This window comes from Plectropomus leopardus, chromosome 8 (genome assembly GCF_026936395.1).
Source record: "Plectropomus leopardus strain MGB_pleo_1.0 chromosome 8, ASM2693639v1, whole genome shotgun sequence".
Taxonomy (NCBI): domain Eukaryota; kingdom Metazoa; phylum Chordata; class Actinopteri; order Perciformes; family Serranidae; genus Plectropomus; species Plectropomus leopardus.
In genome coordinates, this window is record NC_142183.1 from 19621631 (window position 1) to 19642557 (window position 20927).

Below are 20927 nucleotides of genomic sequence, written 5' to 3' on the forward strand. Positions count from 1 at the left end.
TTATGTATTTTTCTATGATAAGCCCAAGCCTTAAGAGCCGGATTTTAAAATGCATGATATTTTTCCAAGCTGCTAGCATTTAAGAGTATGGACACGCTGTGGCTTCGCAAAACTGATTACACAATTTTATATTCAAGACAGGCACTGTCCAAGTCATATGAGCACAAAACTCCCTTAATAAGAGGGTCAAACACAGGAGGAATGCAAATGACATTCATGGTCAGTGGGTTCACAAAATTACAGTGCACACTTAATCATACCAGCTTAAAGCAAAAGCATGCCCTTAAAGAAAGTGAGAGTAGAACTAATAATTTAAATTGATTGCTGAATTGATGTTTGTGGTTGGGGGCTCCTGTGTTAAAGTTTGGATGAAAGTGGGCATTATCAAGACACTGTAATGGTATGATTGTACACAGAACAAACACGGCGGTGAAGGCATAATGAGAATTACTCCTTAGGGACTCTAAGCCTGCCAGAAGCTCCAGTCTGCTGACTGCTTACCTGCTCGGCCAAATGTTGCAGAAGAGAACGAGCCAGGAGGGCGATGAGAGGTAGTGAAAGAAAGAGGGGTGAGAAGTGAACTATGGGGGCCACAAAACAAAGGGTGAAGGACTTGTAAATAAACAGGAGGAAAGAAGGTTAAAAAGCTTGGCAGGAATAGTGACTTGTAGGAAAGCACTTATTTATCAGCTGAACATCGGTATCCGTTGATATTTCCCTTGTTGACTTTCATATAAGATGTCAAATAAGATGACAATCACCGATAGCAGTCACAAATGTTATTTTTGTTGTTGCAAGACAAGAAATCAGCGCTCAAGAAAAATGGCCACAAACTTAAAGTAATCAGCAGGTACAGCAAGAATTAAATGACGGTTTCGCAAACAGGCTCTGTGAGCTCACTGTTGAGATGGCAAGTAGCAATCAGCATCCTGAGGAAAACAGAAAATGGGTTTGGGATGAACAGAGATCTTTCCTGGGACACCTTTGGGATGAAAAGACACAGTAAACAAATTATTGTTGCATCACATTATTACTTCCCTGGTAATGCCACATTGTGAACAATAAATCTGTGTTAAAATCGGTCAGAGGAGAGCTAGTTAGTTTCAGCTGTTAGAAGCTGGTGGCTACAACCAACAGTTCGCAGAGTTACATGATGATGTGCTCAAGCTCTATTTGTGCCATGTTGACTGCCTAATTACATGTCCAAGTGAGTCTAAATGTCAGTCAGGTAGCTGCTATGATCCTGAAGACGACTGTGTGCAGAAACGTCAATCTTTATAGTTTGAAATATATGCGTCAGCATTACCAGTGTGCGATGTTCCATTGTCTTTTCCTTTTAATTGGTACACAGTTTTAGGCTACTTTGAAAATGCAAATGGACTACACCACCAGCTCTTCCATTACTCTAAGTCCTTGACATTCCTGTGTTGCTTCCCTTCCTGAAAGACAATCACGTTTATTGAATAAATGGATTGGGCTCCTGTGTTCACACCCTCTTTCCTTCTCTTTGCTCTCATCTTTGTGTTGTATTTTCTGAGTCTCCCCATTTGCTTTTTGGCCTTTTTCTGCTGGAGTGGATACCTTTCAGTATTTGGGATTTTATTCAAATTCAATCCATTTCCATTTATTTTAAGTGCAAATTCAAGCTGTGCATTAAAGCAGGGAATACTAATGTACTAAATGAGCATTAAAAGCAGAGCGGATCCCTTATTCAGCTTTTATGGTGTCTAAGTGCATCCTCTTGTGCCTTAGCTGTTGTATCTGATAATGTATGAAATCTGGGAATGTAACAAAGACATTTTCCAACATGACATTACTGCGAGAATTTATAATTTTATGCTGTGATGTTTGTTGTTATGTCATAATTACATTAAATTTGCTTGGTTGTTAAAATAAAACAAGTCAAGTGGACTCCCTCTGTCGGCAAATACCATTTATAAAGAGAATCTCTGAATTCTCTCTGCTGTTTTTTTGGCCACGTCAAAATGATTTATTTCAAAATGGAAAGGTCATGAACCAAATCACCACATCATCCTTTCAGTCTTTTTACCCTCAAGCCATATTGTAATTACAAATGAGGATATATGTATGTGTGAGGCTGACATTTCTCAAGTCATTAACCCCCCAAAAAAGGTGTCCAGACTCATACAGGTGAGGACCCAAACATGCAGACAAGAAAGGCAAAAGAAGCGGTTTCAAGCTTTAACTGTCAATGGTCAAGAGATTTAAAAACAACATGACAACAGGAAACACAAACGTTTAGTTATTTATCATTTATTCAGTTAAATGTCATTTATTTATTATTTGTTACAGTTTGATCGAGGCAAGGGCATGCATCCTTCGAGATTATTCGGACACATAAAAGACAAAAAGACAGCAAAAGAGGCAGCTGAAGACTCGGTCACAGTTTGATGAGTCTTCTATCTCATCTTATATTTATGCGGTTGAAGAACGCTGCTTTGTCTGAAACTAGGTGTTGACCTGATTCACTCAAAGTTGACGTTTAAATCTCATTTTAAAGTCAATTTAATTTTCCCTCCTGTCCTTTTTTCATCTTTACTCTCTCCCTGTCAGAATGACTACCGTAAGCTGTCCATGCAGTGTAAGGACTTTGTGGTGGGTGTGTTGGACCTTTGTCGGAACACAGAGGAGGTGGAGGCCATACTAAACGGTGACGTGGACCAATGCCCTCCAAGCCCCTACAGCCGACCCTGCCTCAGCCGTGTCATACTGGCAATCAAGTACGAAGTCAAGAAGGTAAGATGATTATAAAGCAACCAGTGAATCAATCTTCTAATATAGGACAAGGGGTAATTTTAGTTGCAGTTTTGATGTTGTTTACATACCATGAACCTACAAAACATGCAAACCCCTGTCGTTGCAAAAATCTATTCTTGATAATACACAAGCGCGGTAGAAAGGATTAAGAAATACAGCAGTGGTGTTGTTCAGTAAACAGTAAAAAGTCCCATTCCATTCAAAAATGTTTTTCTGATGATTATTCTCCCTAAAATATCTGCCCTTCACGATACTCACTTGTATCCATGCAAAATTTCTCAGTAGATAGGTGTTTTTCACATTCCTCTACTGAAGAGGGCAATGTCTGTGCGTTTCCCCAAAATCTGAGATTCAAATGTACCCCAGGCTGCTAGATTAGGTACGTCACTGGTACAAAAGCCAATCACTGTCTAATATGGAAAATCAGTATTCAACAGAGGAACAGACGTTTGACACAATTCAAATAAAAAGTCCTCATGTTGAGTAATGAAAAATACTGTATGTGATATAAAAATCAAATAAAAAGACAGATGAATATATCTTTCTGCAAGCTTTGATTAGACATGTGCACAGTAACAATGTGAACACACTGTAACATCGTAACAGATATATATATATATATATATATATATATATATATATATATATATATATATATATATATATATATATATATATATATATATATATATATATATTTTTTAGATTATTTTTGCAGATTTTCCCTTTATAAGGAGCGAGAGAGGGAATGACATGCAGGGTCGAGGGTGGAATCGAACCCGCGGCCACTGCCGTTTAACATGTTTTGTGGAAAAATCATGTTAAACAAAAAATTAATTATGGCACAGTTCTTTCACATACTTTAAAACATGTCTGGGGGGTAAATTTCTGTTACTGACTTGCCATGAATGAAAAAACAACATACTGTAAATTCCTTTTTTGTTTGTTTAGTATGATTTTGCTTGTGTGTTTTACTGCAGTATTTTACATGTAACATGTACATCATCTTTGTGTGTGTATGCGTGTGTGTGCGTGTGTGTGTGTGTGTGTGTGTGTGTAAGTCATCAACTATCTATGAGCCATTTTGTGCCCGTGTACATACAGTATGCTTGGGTATTTCTGTGCCTGTGGCCCCAGAGGGCCCCTTGTAAACGGCAAACTGGCCTCTCTTTCAGAGCTAATCCCTTCTGAGCAGAGGTGTTCTTTCCAAATGTCAAACCAAATACCTTTTCCCCACTTCTCTCCACCGTACTCTCTCTCTCTCACATATACACGTGCTTGTTTGACCTTCATGTGCTGCATGGTTTCTCTAATCAGGTGAATCCCAAGTGAGTGCATGGTGGTGTGTAAGTGTGTGTGTGGGTGTGGGTGTGTGTGTGTTGGGCAGCACACAGCCTGTTCGAGCTGTTTGTATCCTGTACAGGAGAGTGTGACCAATACTCAGGGAGCTAATTACACAGATTGCATGGGGAAAGGGAGGGTGAGGTTGCTATGGAAACCAGGTGAAGCATGACTGTGTTTATTGCATGTGGCTGGACGGAGGAAGGGTTCGTGTCATGGGTCGTTGGGTTGATAGACTGGTCACCGGACACCGGAGGGAAACTATGTTAAATACGATTGAGTGTGCAGGGGTTGTGTGGTTTCCCTCTCAATGTAGAGATGATTGAGTGCACATATACACACGCTGTACATGTGTGCGTTTCGATCGGCGGGTGGAAGCAGAGGATGTCAATCATCAGCTCAGATAAATGCTCCCTGATAGTGACGGCTGAGACTGATTGGTGAAGGGGTGGGAAGGATGGATGGAGGGAGAACACAAAGGGAGGGCAGGTCTGATCTGATGTAACCTGTTGCTCAGATCCTAAATGTGAACAAAATCACCACAGAGTTTGATTGTTACACTAGTTGACCTCAGACTGAGAATCGATTGCTCTGCAGTCCGCATCCTTCCTCCAACTGGAACAAAAACATCCATCCTCTTCTTCCTCAACAGGCTTGTAGAAGCTATCATTAATCTTTTCTTGGAGTGAAGTCAGCAGCAGATGCTGAAATGCCAGACCAAGTTTTATCTAATAGAGCACATAAGCTTCAGTAATTAATGTAAACACTGCTTCTTGTTTGCTGTCTGCTCCCTTTTTGCATTCATTATATTAAAGGAATACCTCACCCCACAAAAGATAATTTGTATATCAGTTACTCACCTTGTGTTATGTAGATTTCATGAAGAAAACTTGGTTTTTCTCACACGCCTCCACAGTGATCGAAGAATCCAAAAACAGATACCATCTTTGAAGAATTTACAGGGCTGTGTTTCACGGCAAAACAACTCCAATTACAAACTCACTCACAATTCATGCAGAATATTCTAGGTGTCATTTTTTCAGTCATATGCTCAGTGTTCCCCAAAGAGACAGCCCTTTTCTTTCTCTTCAAAGCCAGACTCCATAACAAAAACTTTAACTTCACCTCTCTGAACATGTGAACTACTGTTCTACCACTGCCTCAGTCAGTTTGTATGTGTTTATGTTATTGTGTGACTTTGGTGTTTTAAAGGGTTAGTTTGGATCTGTTAGCCTCACCACACCGTGACCTCCAGCATGCACTGGGGTGGTTTGCAGCCAAGTGTGAAGCAGTTGGAATGAGAGTCAGCACCTCCAAATCTGAGGCCATGGTTGTCTGCTGGAAAATAGTGGATTGCCCCCTCTGGGTTGGGAGAGAGTTGCTGCCCCAATCTATTTGTGCCAAACTGTCATGGTGAAGTAGGAGCTGAGCCGGAAAGAAACTCTTTTGATTTACTTGTCCATGTACGTCCCAACGCTCACCTATGGCTATGAGCTTTGGGGAGTGACTAAATGAATAAGACTGTGGATACAAGAAGCCGGTATGAGTTTTCTTGGGGAGGGTGTCTGAGCTCAGCCTTAGAGATACTGTGAAGAGCTCAGACACCTGGGGGAAGCTCGGAGTAGAGCCGCTGCTCCTTCACGTCGAAAGGGGCCAGTTGAGGAGGTTTGGGCATCTGATCAGGATGCTTCCTGGGCACCTTTCATCAGAGGTTTTGCAGGCTAGTCCAACCGGTAGACTCTGGGGCAGACCCAGAACATGCTGGAGGGATTATATATCTCATTTTGCCGAGAATCGCTCAGGATACCCCAGGAGGAGCTGGAAAGTGTTGCAGGGGAGAGAGACATCTGGAATACTTTGCTTAGCCAGCTGCCCCCGTAATCCGGCCTCTGATAAACAGTGGAAAATGGATAGATGGATGGATGCTATTTATCTACCTTTTTTTTCTATGTTATGTGCTAAATATTGAACCCCAAGATAATTGTTTCTGCAGCTGGTCTGTCGAATAAGCGACTGTCTTTGTTTTTGTGACTACTGGGCCGTTTCAGTGTCGGTGCCGTTGTTGTACTGGTGTGATGTTTGCTCAGTGTGCCACTGCTGGAAAGACTTTACAGATCCCTCAAGCAATCCATGAAACAATAAAAATCAAAATGTTTTACAAAGATGAAAAAAGCAAATTAGTGTTTTTTATTTGAGAATCCCCTTACAGATGGTTGTTGATTGCCCTCCCCTTCCTCTCTCCTTCTTTCCTGTCTTTCTCCTTTCCCGCCCTCTTCTCTACATTGATTTAAATGTCTTCTCCCTGTCTCTGTTTTTCTCCAGTTCGTTGCCCATCCCAACTGTCAGCAGCAGCTGCTGACTATCTGGTACGAGAACCTGCCTGGTCTGAGGCAGCAGTCCGTCGGGGTGAAGTGCTGGACAGTGCTGGGGGTCACCATAGGTCTGCCCTTCCTGGCTATTTCCTACTGGATCATGCCATGTAGCAAGGTATGAACACACATGATGCACACACACACACACACACACACACACACACACACACAAACAAGCAAAAGACACTAACTCCTCCCTGCCCCCTCCTGACCTCTAGTTTCTTGTCTACCTTTCATCCCTGATCTGAAACAGAGTTCATTACACACACAGTGACCGGACACACACACAGTTAACCCCGTCTGTGTGTTCTCTGACATCCCTCTGTACCTCAGGTCTTTAGCGGTGTTGTTTTATTTACTATGCCTTCTGATAGTGTTCTTATTTTATAATACAGAATTTATGGCTATGGCAACACAAGTCCAAGCCCGTGAACAGACCAAGACTGCCCAAATAGTCATTACATCCAGGAGAACAAAATTGTTGGATGGATGAAAAATCACTTGCTTTGTTCTTTGATTCTCCTTGTTAACTAAATGTATCCTCTGTTCAAAGGGCATTTTTGGACATCTCAGAGTCAGCTTGTCAGGCTGAGCTCTACATTTACATTATCTCTCTTAGCAGATGCATATGTGGGCAGAAACTGCGGGCGACGGGACACAATTTTGTATTCACAAGTGTTCTGACTCTTGTTTATAGTGCTGTTATTGTATTGACAAATTGCATTGAACAGCAGGTAAACAGTCTATGTCCAGAGCACATTGGCCAAAATTTAATCTCAGAACCCATTATCTATTGTCTGATTGCAAGGTAGTTATATTATTAGCTTTTTGTCTGCATTTATATTCAAATTTCTGTTCATTAGCCAAAACGACTGGTGCACCAAAGAGGAAGGAATTGCTCGGATATGCGCTAGATATACCAGATCAGCCCGAAATATCTTTATATTTACCCCACACATGGTTCGGTGTTTCTAAGCTGTACTTCACCATCCTCAGATGTATTTTGACTGAGCTGTACTTTAAGCTTTTATTAATACCGTAACCATCCCATTAAGTTTTGGTTACAGTGACCATAAGCATGCTAACAATAGCCATGCTAATGTAACATCAACTGCATCAACTGTGATACTCCATCCAAAACACATTTTGGATCAAAAAGTGGCTTGCAGTTTGTGACTTACCCTCTCATGGGACAGTTTTTGTAAGCTTGGACTCTCCTCAGTTACACTTAGCTGCTTCTCCAGAAGAAATGTTGGCATTGTATGTTTCTGCAAATCACAGATACATTACATTTTCATGTGCATCATATCAATGTTTCCAAAGTGACATAGTTCAGATTACATGCATATGAGCTGACTTTGTTATCGTGAGGTGGTGGTGATGGTGGATGCTATGAGATCTTGGCAAGATGACTGCCAAGATGCAGGCCACCAAAATTGGCATTTTAGAGCAAGACATTTGCAGCATTTCCAGCAGTGATCGTGGCACCAAAACCCAATATTTTAGGCTAAAACATGACCTTTTCCTATTGTGCCTAAACATAACCACAGCTTTGCAGAAAAGTAAAGTTTCAACGTATCTGCTACACGATAATGTACAAATGGTCCATATCAGTGGTTTGCGGAAATGTACAATGCCAACATTTATTCTAGCAACTGGGTTGTTACCATTACAACTGGAATGGTTTACAAAGAGAACTCCAAACTCCACAGACAGTTCTCTAGAAACTGCATACTGTAATACACTTCCTCACCATGACTCTGTGTGCTGAAATGTAAAAAACGCAACAAAATGTTCTTCTTTTCCTCACACTTTATCTTGATTAACCATTTGGGCTTATGGAAATCATTAGGATGATTTCTCAGGGGACCATAAGTATGTGGCCAAATCCAATGCAAATCCATCCACTAATTGTCAAGATATTTAACTCTAGACCAAAGCCAGACAGACGAAATCACTGCCGTAGCTGAAAACATAACTGATCTCCGGTTTAAAGAGCAACGTACAATCACCATTTGATTATAGGGCCCTGAGGCACTCTCTCATATTTTGTTAATACTCCATCAAGCAAATTATAATCTGTAAAGAGACAAAATACAACAGAGGCCATACACACACACATGCACGCACACACATACACACATACTCACAAACAGAGAGGAGCTGAGAGACTGACAGAGTGGTTATGCAAATCTGTTCATTAACCTGGATAATCCTTTACCTCATCATCAAGTGGTGTGTGTGTGACTGTGTTAGTGTGTGTGCACTCAGGTGGATTCAGAAAGAGTGCTGAGGACCTCTGAGTGGTTCCTGTTTGGTGTGACTGATGAATTAGTCATTTTGTAGACTTTGAGAAAGCGTGGCTGATGTCAAGTGTGAGTGCAGATGGAGAGCAGTAACGCTGAGAGCGTCTCCACCAGCGAGACGTAGATTCAATCATAGACACTAGCTGGTTCTTATCACTGTTTCATGAAAACAGCTGTGCATGTTAAATGTGCGTGCACGAAAGTATAATATTTGATTATGAACAAAACAACCGACCGATGAGCCTGTGTGTCACAGTCTGACGCAGATAAGCGAGCAGGATATAAGATAGCAAAAAAAATAATAGCAATTAATGTAGTACGAGAAGCACCTAGTAACTGTTCTTTTAATATCATTTGTTATTTCGAAATAAATGTTCTTAAAAGTGCTGTTGCGTACTGAAAAAAGACCTCTGGGATGTGAAAAATGCAGAACTACAGAGAGCGTGATAATAAAAACAATCACTGAGCAGCAAAATGGGTGTTTATGCACACTTACTATCAATGTGATGGTAGCTCAACAGAGACAAAAAGATATTTTAATGGATCTGATAATGAAATAGAAAGAGAATAGCAGAGAAAGCGCTTTGATGTGTTTTGGCTGATTGTATGTCATGTGTACACCTGGCACTAATCATGTAATTTTGCTCTTCTCATCTCAACAATTGCTCATCTCTTACAGCTCATAATGTTTGTCATTTGTGTGGCACCACAACACACCATTATCAGAACCTCAAACATATTACATTTCATATCAGTGGGTTGAGATGAAGAAGATATTAATAAGTTGCTGCTCAAAATAGTAATAAATCTTCAAAGGCAGACAGGGAACACATGGACATAATTGCTATAGAAATCCTCTCAGAGAAACATGAAAGATATACTATAGATGTAATGGAAAACAGATGCATATTTTGATAGTGAATGTTTCTTATTGATTGAAAAGGGTAGACAAATGGGGAAAGCATGCAGAGAGGACGGAAAACTTATTGAAAGATGCTCGCAGCAACACTTTTCAGTCCGCCCTGAGTGACAGGAAAGAGATGAACCACAGAATAAGATAAAAAACAAGGGACAGATTAAAAAAAAAATTGCCTGAGAACGACTGTCAGGTTCCCCTTAGCCTAGAACAAGCGTCATGCTTTAGTCAGAGAATAACTCTTGCTCAATATTTGATTACATTTATGCAGCACAGCAGACAATTTCACTGGAAGGGTCAACTTGTAGTGTTTTATTATTGATAAACTACTCTTGAAAAGCTGTTTATTCCTCTATACAGAATCAAGGAAATGAAAGAAGGAAAATGAAAAAAAGGATGGGTTAAAGGACAGAAGTATGAGAAGGAAGGAAAGTAAATAAGGAAAGGAAAAAATAAACAAGAAAGAAAGGAAACAAGACAAGAAGGACAGACTGGTTTTATTTGGGTTTCTCTCCTGGAACTTGAACCTTTTCTTGGTCTTTCTTTGTTCTTTCTTTTCCAGTCTCTTTGGAAAGTTAAACCCAGTTCGATAGAATATAAAAAGGCCAATAGATATACACGGGACAGAGTCACAGTCCATTCATCACTGATGTAATGAGTGGACATCATTGACCTGCAGTATCTGAACCCCCGTCAATAAGGCTGCAAACACTCTATTAGACATTTTGTGGGAGAGTTGTTGTTGTAATTTTATTCAGTTAAATAGGTGCTTGCACGTTTCATGGCTGACCAGTTAAATTATTTTTACTTGTATATGGGATTGTGTATCTGTGTTAGAGTCACAGAGAGAATGACAATGAGAACACACATTTGAATATGTATAAAAATGTACAAACAATACATCTGTAGTGTGACACTTGGTCTTTGCTGATATCTCGATGATTAATTATTCAGAGTGGATGCCTGTTTGCACACAGTGGATGTTAGGTTTGTTTCTCCCAGGTGAAAATATGTTAGGGAATAATAAAGGACACAGCAACTCCATTTTGAACTTTTGAAATTTCCATTTCTCACCGTATCTCTTTCATTTGGTCTGCGTGCGCATGCTGCCAGCAGCCACCATTTCATGGAAGGAGAGAAGATCAGCTCTTGTCACCATCATGCTGATAAAAAAAGCAACCCATGGGGTTTGCAGTACTCACGCAGCAGTAGGCCTGATCTTGGATGACCATCTCATTTAAGCAGAGGGGTGAAATGGATCAGCCTTATCAGAGCAGAGGCACAGCTGTTCCAGTGGCAGGTGGAGGTTTAGAGGAGTTTTGCAGGGTTAAGATTCGCCAGACAACCTCTTCCAAAAGGGCTTACCAGTGTGTGTGGCTCAGGGACAGCTATTGAATCTGATGTGTCACTGTGCACGCAGAGAGTAGAGATAGCCTGTGGGTAGTTAATATTGAACACAGCAGGTTTAGAGAGTGGCAAATGTTGCTATGTCAAAGTGTGTGTGTGCATGTGCATGGATGTGCATTTATGTGTCTTGGCATATTTTGTGCAATTATAAAAAATGTCCCTGTGTGGTGGCATGTTTAACGCTTGCATTAGGATCTCCCCATATGGTGCATCACCATCAACGCTGCTGATTGTTTGGCATCTCGTTACTCTGGCATTATGTCGCACATTCATGAAGTACAACAGCTGCTGTTTGTCTGCTGAGATGATTGTTTAGTGATGCCGTTCGGATTTTGATCTCTGAGGGCCAAAATCTGAGGAACTCTGCATGAGGCATGAGCACTGATTTATCTAAGTAAATGAAAACTGATCTTTTGCTTGGCTGAAATTTTACTCTTGTGTGTAGTCACTTTTTTTAACTGTTCCAAGAAAATACAACCAGAACATGAATCCTCAACAAATCTGGGCAGTTGTTGTACTGGCAAACACAAATGAACACAGTCACCGTACAAATAAATGGCTCCCTACACATTCCTGCCAATGGTTCCACATTACTCCAACGAGCCACAGGGGGTGGTAATGCGCCAAGAAATACAACAAGGAGAGAGCAATGGCAGAGGAGAAGAAGTCTGCTGGACAGGACAACATGGATATAAACAATGTTGGATTCAAAAATGCTAAGACAAAAAAAAAAAATCAGCTTTGCAAATGATTTATTGAGGAGAAATGCATTCAGCTCATTTGTTAGAGTTCAGTGATTCAAATGATGGGTTTAAACAATAACAAGTATCCGGTGGCCATTATGGAGCTAAATATGTTTGTATTGGTTCTATTATGCACTTGGTGGAAACCAAAACAGAGCTAGAAGTAAAGCAAATATCTTACGCAGTCCAGAAACACAGTGGAATGCAGATATTGCACCATATTTTTGACCCTTAAATATGAAACTTTTCATCCTCATGTTCACCAAATCAACTTTTTAAGGCGATCATATTTGAATTTGAATTAATTCATTTGAAAGTCATGATGTTTATATGCTTTATATGCTTTTACATACAGACCTACACTGTTATTGAAATAATGAGTTTCAAACATTATACACTATAAATATGGAAAACACAATAAATTACATATGCCAGTGCTTTGTTTACAGCTTGTAGTTTTGAACAAATATTACTCATTTCTTTTTAAAGGAATACTATGCAATAATTGTTGCATACCATTTGGAAACACAACATTTAAAATTGGCCCCTCTCCACACTGTTTGTATGTACACTGCAAGGAACATTTTTGTTTGTTGTAATGTAAAAGCTGAAACTTTAGCAAAAACAACAAAGCAGCACTTACTTGTTCCAACAAACACTGAGACGTTGAGGGACCGTTGTATGGACGTCTAATACGGATCATGTCTCGTTATTTTTTAAAAAGTAATTCCAAAATGAAAGTTGTGACGCTGCCTTACTGTCAGCTGGACGCCTCTCCTGAGTGTCCAAGCAACATCACAATACAACGTTAATATGGCCAATTAATATATTAACCATTTACACAGGTGAAAGCCCTGTGCAAATGGCTTTTCCCATTTATCCAACATTACTTTGGACTTTATACTACGTCACCTGACTTGACTGGCAAAAAGCTCTGAAGGCTACTTCTCTAATGTGTGATATGTGATGATTGAGAGGTAATACTTTTGTAAGAGTCCATAAGTTGTGTTTGAGGAAAAACCTGTGCAGCATACCTTAACCTTTATTCATCAGTTGGTCCTTGGTTAGTATGTGAAAACAACAAATACACGAGGGAACATATATATCTTATTATATCCTCCACCTTCTCACTTCCAGCTTGGTCAGATCCTGCGAAGTCCCTTCATGAAGTTCGTGGCCCACGCTGTCTCCTTCACCATCTTCTTGGGTCTGCTGGTTGTCAACGCCTCTGACCGCTTTGAGGGTGTCAAGAACCTGCCCAACGAGACCATCACAGACCACCCGCGACAGGTGTTCAGAGTCAAGACCACCCAGTTCACTTGGACAGAGATGTTGATCATGAAGTGGGTGCTGGGTGAGTCACTTTCTCTTACACTCATTGTGGGCACACACACTGTGGCAGTGTTTGAAACTCTGCACAGTTGGAGCCAATTAAAATGCAAATAGATGTAAGCTAGTCACTGTCGAGGCAGATTCCCCATCATGATAAGAGATAACCTTGATACAGCACAAAAGAGAACCAAGGCAAAATGTTTCATGGTAGATTTTCTTTATAAATTTAGTTTTTAATCAATATGGATGTTCTTTATCAGCATGCGAGTAAAAAGAGTTCATGGCGATGTTTTAAGCAAGGTTTTAAAAGTTTCTGATGCTAATCCAAAGTAGTAAAGTTTGTCTACAACATGACACCTTACCCATAAATCAGGAAAGTTCCTGCAAAGAGTCTCTGAACCCTGTTGCCCAAAGTTGATATGAGACAGAGTTAAAGATTAATGCAGCACCATACCGACCAAATGGATGAAAGCTAAGGCTATGGCAATACAAAAATTCATTCTCTTTTATCTTCCAAAGATCAAATAGAAGTTTCCTGGTTTCCAGCACCGGCCAGACTTGTTGAAGCAGTGTAGTGGCCATGCTGAGTCCTAATGATGAGCTGGAGGGAAACTTGGAGGTTTACTTGAGATGTGGTGCAGAGGAAGTGTCTTGTGTGCTCTATGAAAAGTCGGATGTCATTACTAGTTGTGGATTTATGTCAACAATGTCTCATTTTATGGTCATTTGGGGGTTTTGTTTGATTTTCTTGATTTCTTGGCTTTCAGAGAATGAAACATTTGTTGCCAGTTCAGACAAGAAATACAGTTTTAAAGCTTGGAAAAACATGATGACAAACTAGAAGAGTACATGTGTTACTTGCACTCTGGTCCTACTCAGTGTCTCTCTCCCACCCTCCCTCTATGTATCTCTGAAATGAGGGATGAAAGGCTTGATGTTAAAGTAGCAGGGAAAGGTCTGGGACAGTGAGTTTTCATTTAATTTTGGCAAATAAACAAAGTCTTGGCTTTCAGAATATTAAAACCTGGTTAGCCAGGTAGCCACTGAGCTAGTTTTAAGTGACTTAGTATCACCCATCAAAATATAAAATTAAATGTTTAAATCCAATTATGTTCCAAAACACCAAAAAATATTTTAATGTATGATTTCTACACCAGATGCACTCATAAATCAGTAGCAATTTTTTTTTCTTTTTTTTTTTTTATTAGGATACTGCTCCTTAATGCAGAAATCGCCTGTAAAGATTACAGTAAATGGTCTTAACAGACCTTTTTTTCAACAAAATATGTGAGATTGTTATTTTTTACAAATAAATTACTTCAGTATCTATCAATAAATCAAGTGATGTTTTAAAACACCTTACCTGAAAGCACATTTTTTATCTTTGTCATTTTGACTCAAAATTTTCTCAATTTCCAAAGTATTTCTTGAAAACAGTATTTGGAAAAACCTCTCCAGATAAATATTCTGTGAACATAATCAATAAGATGTATTACAGGGTAATTGTATCTTTAGAAAATAAAATCTGAACAGTATTTCCCCATTTAAACAGTGTTACCCATATTTATTTTCCATTGATAATTCAGATCGTCTGTCCATTCCAGTTGACGAATATATTTGAAAAAATCCTGAGGAAAAGCTGTAAGTCTGTAAGTCGCCCAGGCTTTTTTAAAATAGGGGGTGTGGCTCCTCTGCAGTCCAATTATGTGATGTGGAACACTGTAATTGTCTTAACTCTAATTGTCCAGACATCCCGTCAAATAGTTTGTGCATTTTGGTGGAGTCAGATGACAATTATCATAGATCTAGACATCCTAGAAATGTTATGTCTTGTGGAATGGACAGGGGATTTAAACGGGTTAAACTTTTGTAATATGGACATGCCTCAAATCATTAGCTCAGTTAGATTCTCCACAATTCAATATTACAGTTCAACTCATGGAAACCATGAGTACCAAAGCATAATGTATTCAGATTTACTGGCTTGGTGAGCAAGAGAGACAGAAAAAAAGTGTTGACTCCCTATCTTTGAAGTGATCATAAAGTCAAAATATGTAATCCTTAATTATACATATATTCCTTTAGTGCATAAGGCTCCACTGATTGAAAGAATCAAACGAAGTTTTCACAGAATTAATAATGAATATAAATGAGTTTATTAGACGTGAATATTGTCACATAATGTCCATTGTTAACTTCTTTTGTCAAACAAACTGCAGTTCTTCTGACGTAAAACATATTTTCTTGTCTTCCTTCACCGTGTTGTTGGGCATGCTTGGTTTTGCAACCTCACCAGCTACAAAATAAAAGTGTCCCCAAGCTCTTCTGTGTATTTTTCACCCTGGGACAGTCCCCAAAGTATAGCATACACCACCATTTTAAAGGGCCAGTGGGCTCTGTTATGTATTCCTGCAGCCACTATATGACAAACTTTAGAGGCCTTTTTCTCAGAATCATGGCTGGTGACGGTCATTATGTAATGTGACGCATTTTCCCTGATAGATGGAGTACAAAAAAATACTGATATTATTAGAAAGCCAACACTCTCCTCTTTCCAACCGTGTGTGAGAGTCAAAATGTAAAGAGTCAGGTGGCTGAATTGATAGAGCAGTAACATATTAGGGGGGGGGGGGCGAGAGAGAGAGAAATTGAGAATAGATGAGAGCTGTTGAGGGAGACTGATTAAAAAAAAGGAAGGGGTGGAGTGTATGGCATACAAGAGGACAGGCAAGAAGAAACAGGCAGATAGGCGGAGGTGACACAAAGACAAACTCAACAGATAAATAGCCCATGGCAATATCTGTCAGACCTCTGCTGCTTCCCATCTGCTGATGTTCTTCCCTTCATCCACAAACACACACATGTAACAATGTTATGCGAGTGGTTTGTATATTTTGGTGCACATATGCTTCGGTTTTTATTTGTTTACATGTAATGGTGCCATTATTTGCCCATCCAGGGTAATTTTTGGCAGCAGGTGCTTTGCTGCGTGATTCTCTGTGTGTGCATGTGTGTGTGTGTGTGTGTGTGAAGTGAGTGGGGGCTAAGGTGGAGCAGGGTAATTGTAATTCCAGCAGCATGCTTTGAAGGCCTGGTAATTGTTACAGAGATGATACTGATCAGGGCGCCATTTCAGTAACCAATTTTCTCCTTGTTTTGGCTCCAAATAGAGAATGACAGAGTGGTTGCGTCGGAGGAATTAGGTTTTCCACTGAGTGTGTGTGTGTGTGTGCACCTGAGCTTTGAGTGGGGATGTCTGAATGGTTGAGTATAAAGTATAGGCTTAGTTTTCAACATCTGCGTATGAGCATGTCTGTGCATGTTAAACATCTTCATATTTGTGCCTGTGAGAACCACTTCCAGGGTTCCTATGGTCATAAAATTCCTGGGAAAGTTATGAAATTAGAAGAACTGTTTGACAGGTCTGGAAATTATTTGGAATTACAGAGGTATTTCACAGCTGGAAAGATGGTCTTTTTTATAAAACTAGGTTGTCTTTGCAGTAAAAAAGATTCAGTACTTTTGAAATTGGTAATACATGAAAACAGAGAAAAAGGACTGTAGCATTAGATTTTGCTTAAGAAGTAGAAAACCTACAACTACCAGAATGCACTGCACCACATCAGACCAATAAGTGCTGGATGGCTGATAACAAACAATCTTGTATTAAAGTTAAACAGTTATCTAAAACATGTTTCTTGAAACATTGTAGGCAAGAAATTGGCAACGCCAATTGGTTTATATTATATCCGAGCTGCCTAGTTTTACAGTTGGATCTGAGTTTAGCAGAGAGGGGCGGGACTCTTTTTCCATCCACTTCTATATTCTTTGTGTTTGTGGTGGTGGTGCAAAAATGTGGAAGTACAATCTGTAGTTTGAATAACAGCTCAAAAGCCAGCTAAAATGGTTCGAGCTGGGAAATGAGCGTGAAGGGTTAGATGGAGGGAACATTACCACAGGTTAGTGACCCACAATGTTTTGATACAAAGCTGGTTGAAAATCAGCAAAGTTTCCCTTTTAACAGAATGTTTTGAAAAAGTTTTGAAAATACATTGTTTTGGCTATGATGTAGAATATGTTGCCAAAAGCTTCTTAACATGTCTAACACTGCTCAAAATTCATCATTTCAGAAGCTAGTGCTTCACTGTGTGACTGTTGAAATGTCACTAGTAACACATTGAACACCCAGAACACACCGGCATCGGGTCTTGTCAAGGTGCGTCACCTTTGGGGGGAAAGAAATGCACTGTCAAAAAGTAGAGGAACAAACAATAGCTGATAAGCTATTGTTTAACCAAGTCTTAAGCACATAAGATACTGAATGTTCGCTGTCAGTGCTGTAAACTGCAGTATGATGCCAGTGATGGTAACAATCAAATATACATATTTGATCGGATCACCAGGTGTTGTGAACCAAATATCTATAATATCTGCCCACTTCATTTACTGGGACATGATGTAATCAACCGTACTTTATTAGAGTATCACATTTCCTTAGGTTCAGGCAAGGCTGCCAAATATGTACTAGACATGTCCATAAAACAAAGCTTTGTATACAGGAAATAAATGCATACAAAATTGTCAAAATTATATTGTAAACATGCATCAAATTGCATCTACAGGATCTTTTTGGTTTTCAAATAGTGGTGCAGCCTTGACGTTTTGTGAAGGTCTGGTCTGTTGGTAATGGGCATATGCAACTAGTTGGTAGGTGAATGTCCAGTGACCAAGTAAAGCTAGCAAGTGCTATCAGTTTGCATATTTGCAAATGCCTGAAAGTGTTTGCAATCCTTTCAAACCAAGGAAAGGGTGGTCATTATTTTGAAAAGTTAAGTCATTGGTAAAAAGTTTGAAAACCCTGCTCCGCATTTGTATCTTGTTTCTATTTCCCATCTCTCTACAGCGTGTTTATTTGTGTCATCCTTCAGGTATGATTTGGTCAGAGTGTAAGGAGATCTGGACCGATGGGCCCAGGGAGTACATCATGCACCTGTGGAATGTTCTGGACTTTGGCATGTTGTCCATCTTTGTGGCATCCTTCACGGCACGCTTCATGGCGTTCCTGAAGGCGTCCAAAGCCCAGCAGTACGTTGACATGCACGTACCAGATGAAGACCTCAGCAATGCCTCACTGCCTGACGAAATTGCCTACTTCACTTTTGGTAAGCGTTTAATATGAGAAAAGATTTTGAAGATATGTAGGAATTCATTGTCTCGTTTACACATTTCTTTGATTAGTTTTGGACAGAGTCTTACTTCTTGTATGAGGCACTTTTTCTTTTTGTTCCTTTAGTCTTTTTGATCTCCACTAATCATAACTTTTCAATTATTTTGGTGTTTAATCTGAAAAAAAAATTTTTGTTTCTGCTCCACAAAATGTCAAACTGCCTCACTTCTTATCTACCATACAATTTTTTCCCAGGAACGGCCAATTTGCACCTCGCATGATAAAATGTAAAAGCTTTTATGAGGTGCTTGAATCATTGTTGTGCTGCATCAGATAATGATGAGAAGCCGCAAATCAGATGAGTGTTTGTGTAAAAATGTCATGAATAACTTCAAACTGGAGCTGGGACACGAGATGAGTGTTTTTGTCATTTAAATACAAATGATGATTGATCACACTTTCAGTGACTTTACATGCTAAACACAAATACATGCACAGGTTTAAATGAATGTATAAGCATTAAGTGTATCCACAGGCAGAATTAAACTTCATAGAGGAACAAACGCAGCAAACACTTATTTTGTAAATTTGAAAACACATTAAAGCTCAGAATGACAAGATGGAAATTAGATTTCAAAACCCGCCTCACACAATTATTAATATCTACCTTCCTGACTGTGTCTGCCTTTGTCGGTAATAAACATTTGCCTGTGCTTGGGTCTGAGTGTCCACTTGATATTCAGTAAATTGAGCTCATCAGGAAAACTCCAAGACCACAGAAAATATAAAGTTTTGGTTACAAAACTCTTGTACAACATCTAATCCTGCCGCAGGCTACTGGACTGTACATTTCTCAGTGGCCAACAAAGGGAACCTTCATCAGTGCTGTCATCTGGTGGTGTGACTCTGCCATGACACATCAGAAATAAAAAGATGAAAATGTATTGTACTGTACTGAAGGTCAGTTAATATCCCCATTAGCTGTTTTCCTCATGTCTCTATATCTGCGATGAGAAGTGCACACGTGTTTGATACATTTACTGCGTGTCCAAGGTAGTCAGTGTCTGAGAGAAAAATAGTGAAAAAAGTCTTCCTTTTACTTTGTTTTTCTCAGTTTGTGGTCCTCTCAATATTCATCCCTTTTGTATCTCTTTTTTCCATCCAGCTCAATGATGTCTTACTGTACTTTTTTTGCTGCCCCTCCCTGCTGTCCGCTCTCTCTGTCCTTATTTCTCCTTGGACACACTATCCCTTTATCCCCTCTCTGTGTCATCCACTCGTCTCATACTTGCTGCCTTCCCTCCTGACTCAGCCTCCTCTCTTCTCACTTAATCCCCCCTCTTACTGTACCTTCTCCTCTATCAAAGCATATGTTCCTGAAAGCCAAGATTAGAAACATCTCTTGCACACAGTTACTGTACATCCAACTGTAGCCAAAAGTTTGCTCTGCACCTTCCCAGAAAAAAATTGAAGAACAGATATGTGTGGCTGACAGCTGAGTTGGACAAGACATCAGAGAAACGCAGAACTGCCACAACAGGATTTGACAATGATATTGATGAAAGTAATAATAATTATATATCTGACTTATATAGTGTTTTTTAACGTCCTCAAAGATGCTTTACATACTGTAGGATATACTAGGATATACTGTATGTTAAAAAAAACCAAAAAGCAGTAAACTCTTTAATAAAAACAAAAATAACTGAAAAATTGGAATAGATGGAGGGGGTGGCAACTGGAAGTGCCCTGCCACGCCAATATTGGCTCTTGATTCTGGGAATTTGCATCAGGTTGGCATCAGCTGACCAGAGACATCGTGAGGGGGCGTGCTGCTTAAGGAGGTCAGAGACATAGGGGAGGCGTCTGGTTGTTAAGGGCCTTGTAGGTGGTGAGTAGGATATTGAAGTTTAACTTGTGTTTAACCGAGAGCCAGTGGAGGTCGTAGTGGACTGGGCTGAAGTGGTTGCACGAGTAGTGGTAAGTAGGCGGGCAGCAGAGCTCTGTAAATTTTGGAGTTAATTAATGATGAGTTTGTGGTTCCATAGAGGAAACTGTTGCAGTAGTAAAGCCTGAGTGTTACAAGTGCGTAGATGAGTGTTTCTGCAGCAGGAGGTGACGATGAGGGTCAGAGGCTGGCATGGTGATGAACATGGAAGAGGACTGTGTTGGTGACATGGTTGTCATGGGGAAGGAACAAGAGGCTCAAAGATAACTCCACAGCGATACACTACCACTGGCACAGTGGAAAATACTATAACCATAAGGCACCGTAAGACCAGTTGTTTCAATCTGAAACAATATATATAAATTCTAAATCCATAAATGCAGCTGTAGATAATTATGGTTGCTTATAGATGTCATGTCAATGTCTGTGACATTAATTATGGAGCTATACTTGCATACCTGGTGTGTAAGGTTTTATTCAGTGTGAAAATGTGAGTTGCTGGTAAAATGTAAACCTGGGGCCTTTTTTATTGTCCACATTGGCAAATAACCAGCTTCTTTCAAAATCAAACAATTACACAAAGATCTCTGGTTTGACTCAGTCTAAGCGGTGGGCTT

General features: G+C 39.8%; 1 protein-coding gene across 4 annotated transcripts in view; it reads left to right on the forward strand.

The window, feature by feature from the left end:
- Nucleotides 1–20927, forward strand: part of trpc7b (transient receptor potential cation channel, subfamily C, member 7b) — a 109195-nt gene that overhangs the window by 56781 nt on the left and 31487 nt on the right. For all 4 annotated transcript variants that reach the window (XR_015777273.1, XM_088081074.1, XM_088081075.1 and 1 more), the window contains 4 exons: nt 2575–2757; nt 6442–6606; nt 13001–13217; nt 18124–18357. Coding sequence is in view for 3 of the 4 variants with exons in the window: in XM_088081074.1 (XP_087937200.1) it covers nt 2575–2757; nt 6442–6606; nt 13001–13217; nt 18124–18357 (799 nt within the window). In the remaining variant the exon portion in view is untranslated. The remainder of the gene's footprint in view (nt 1–2574; nt 2758–6441; nt 6607–13000; nt 13218–18123; nt 18358–20927) is intronic.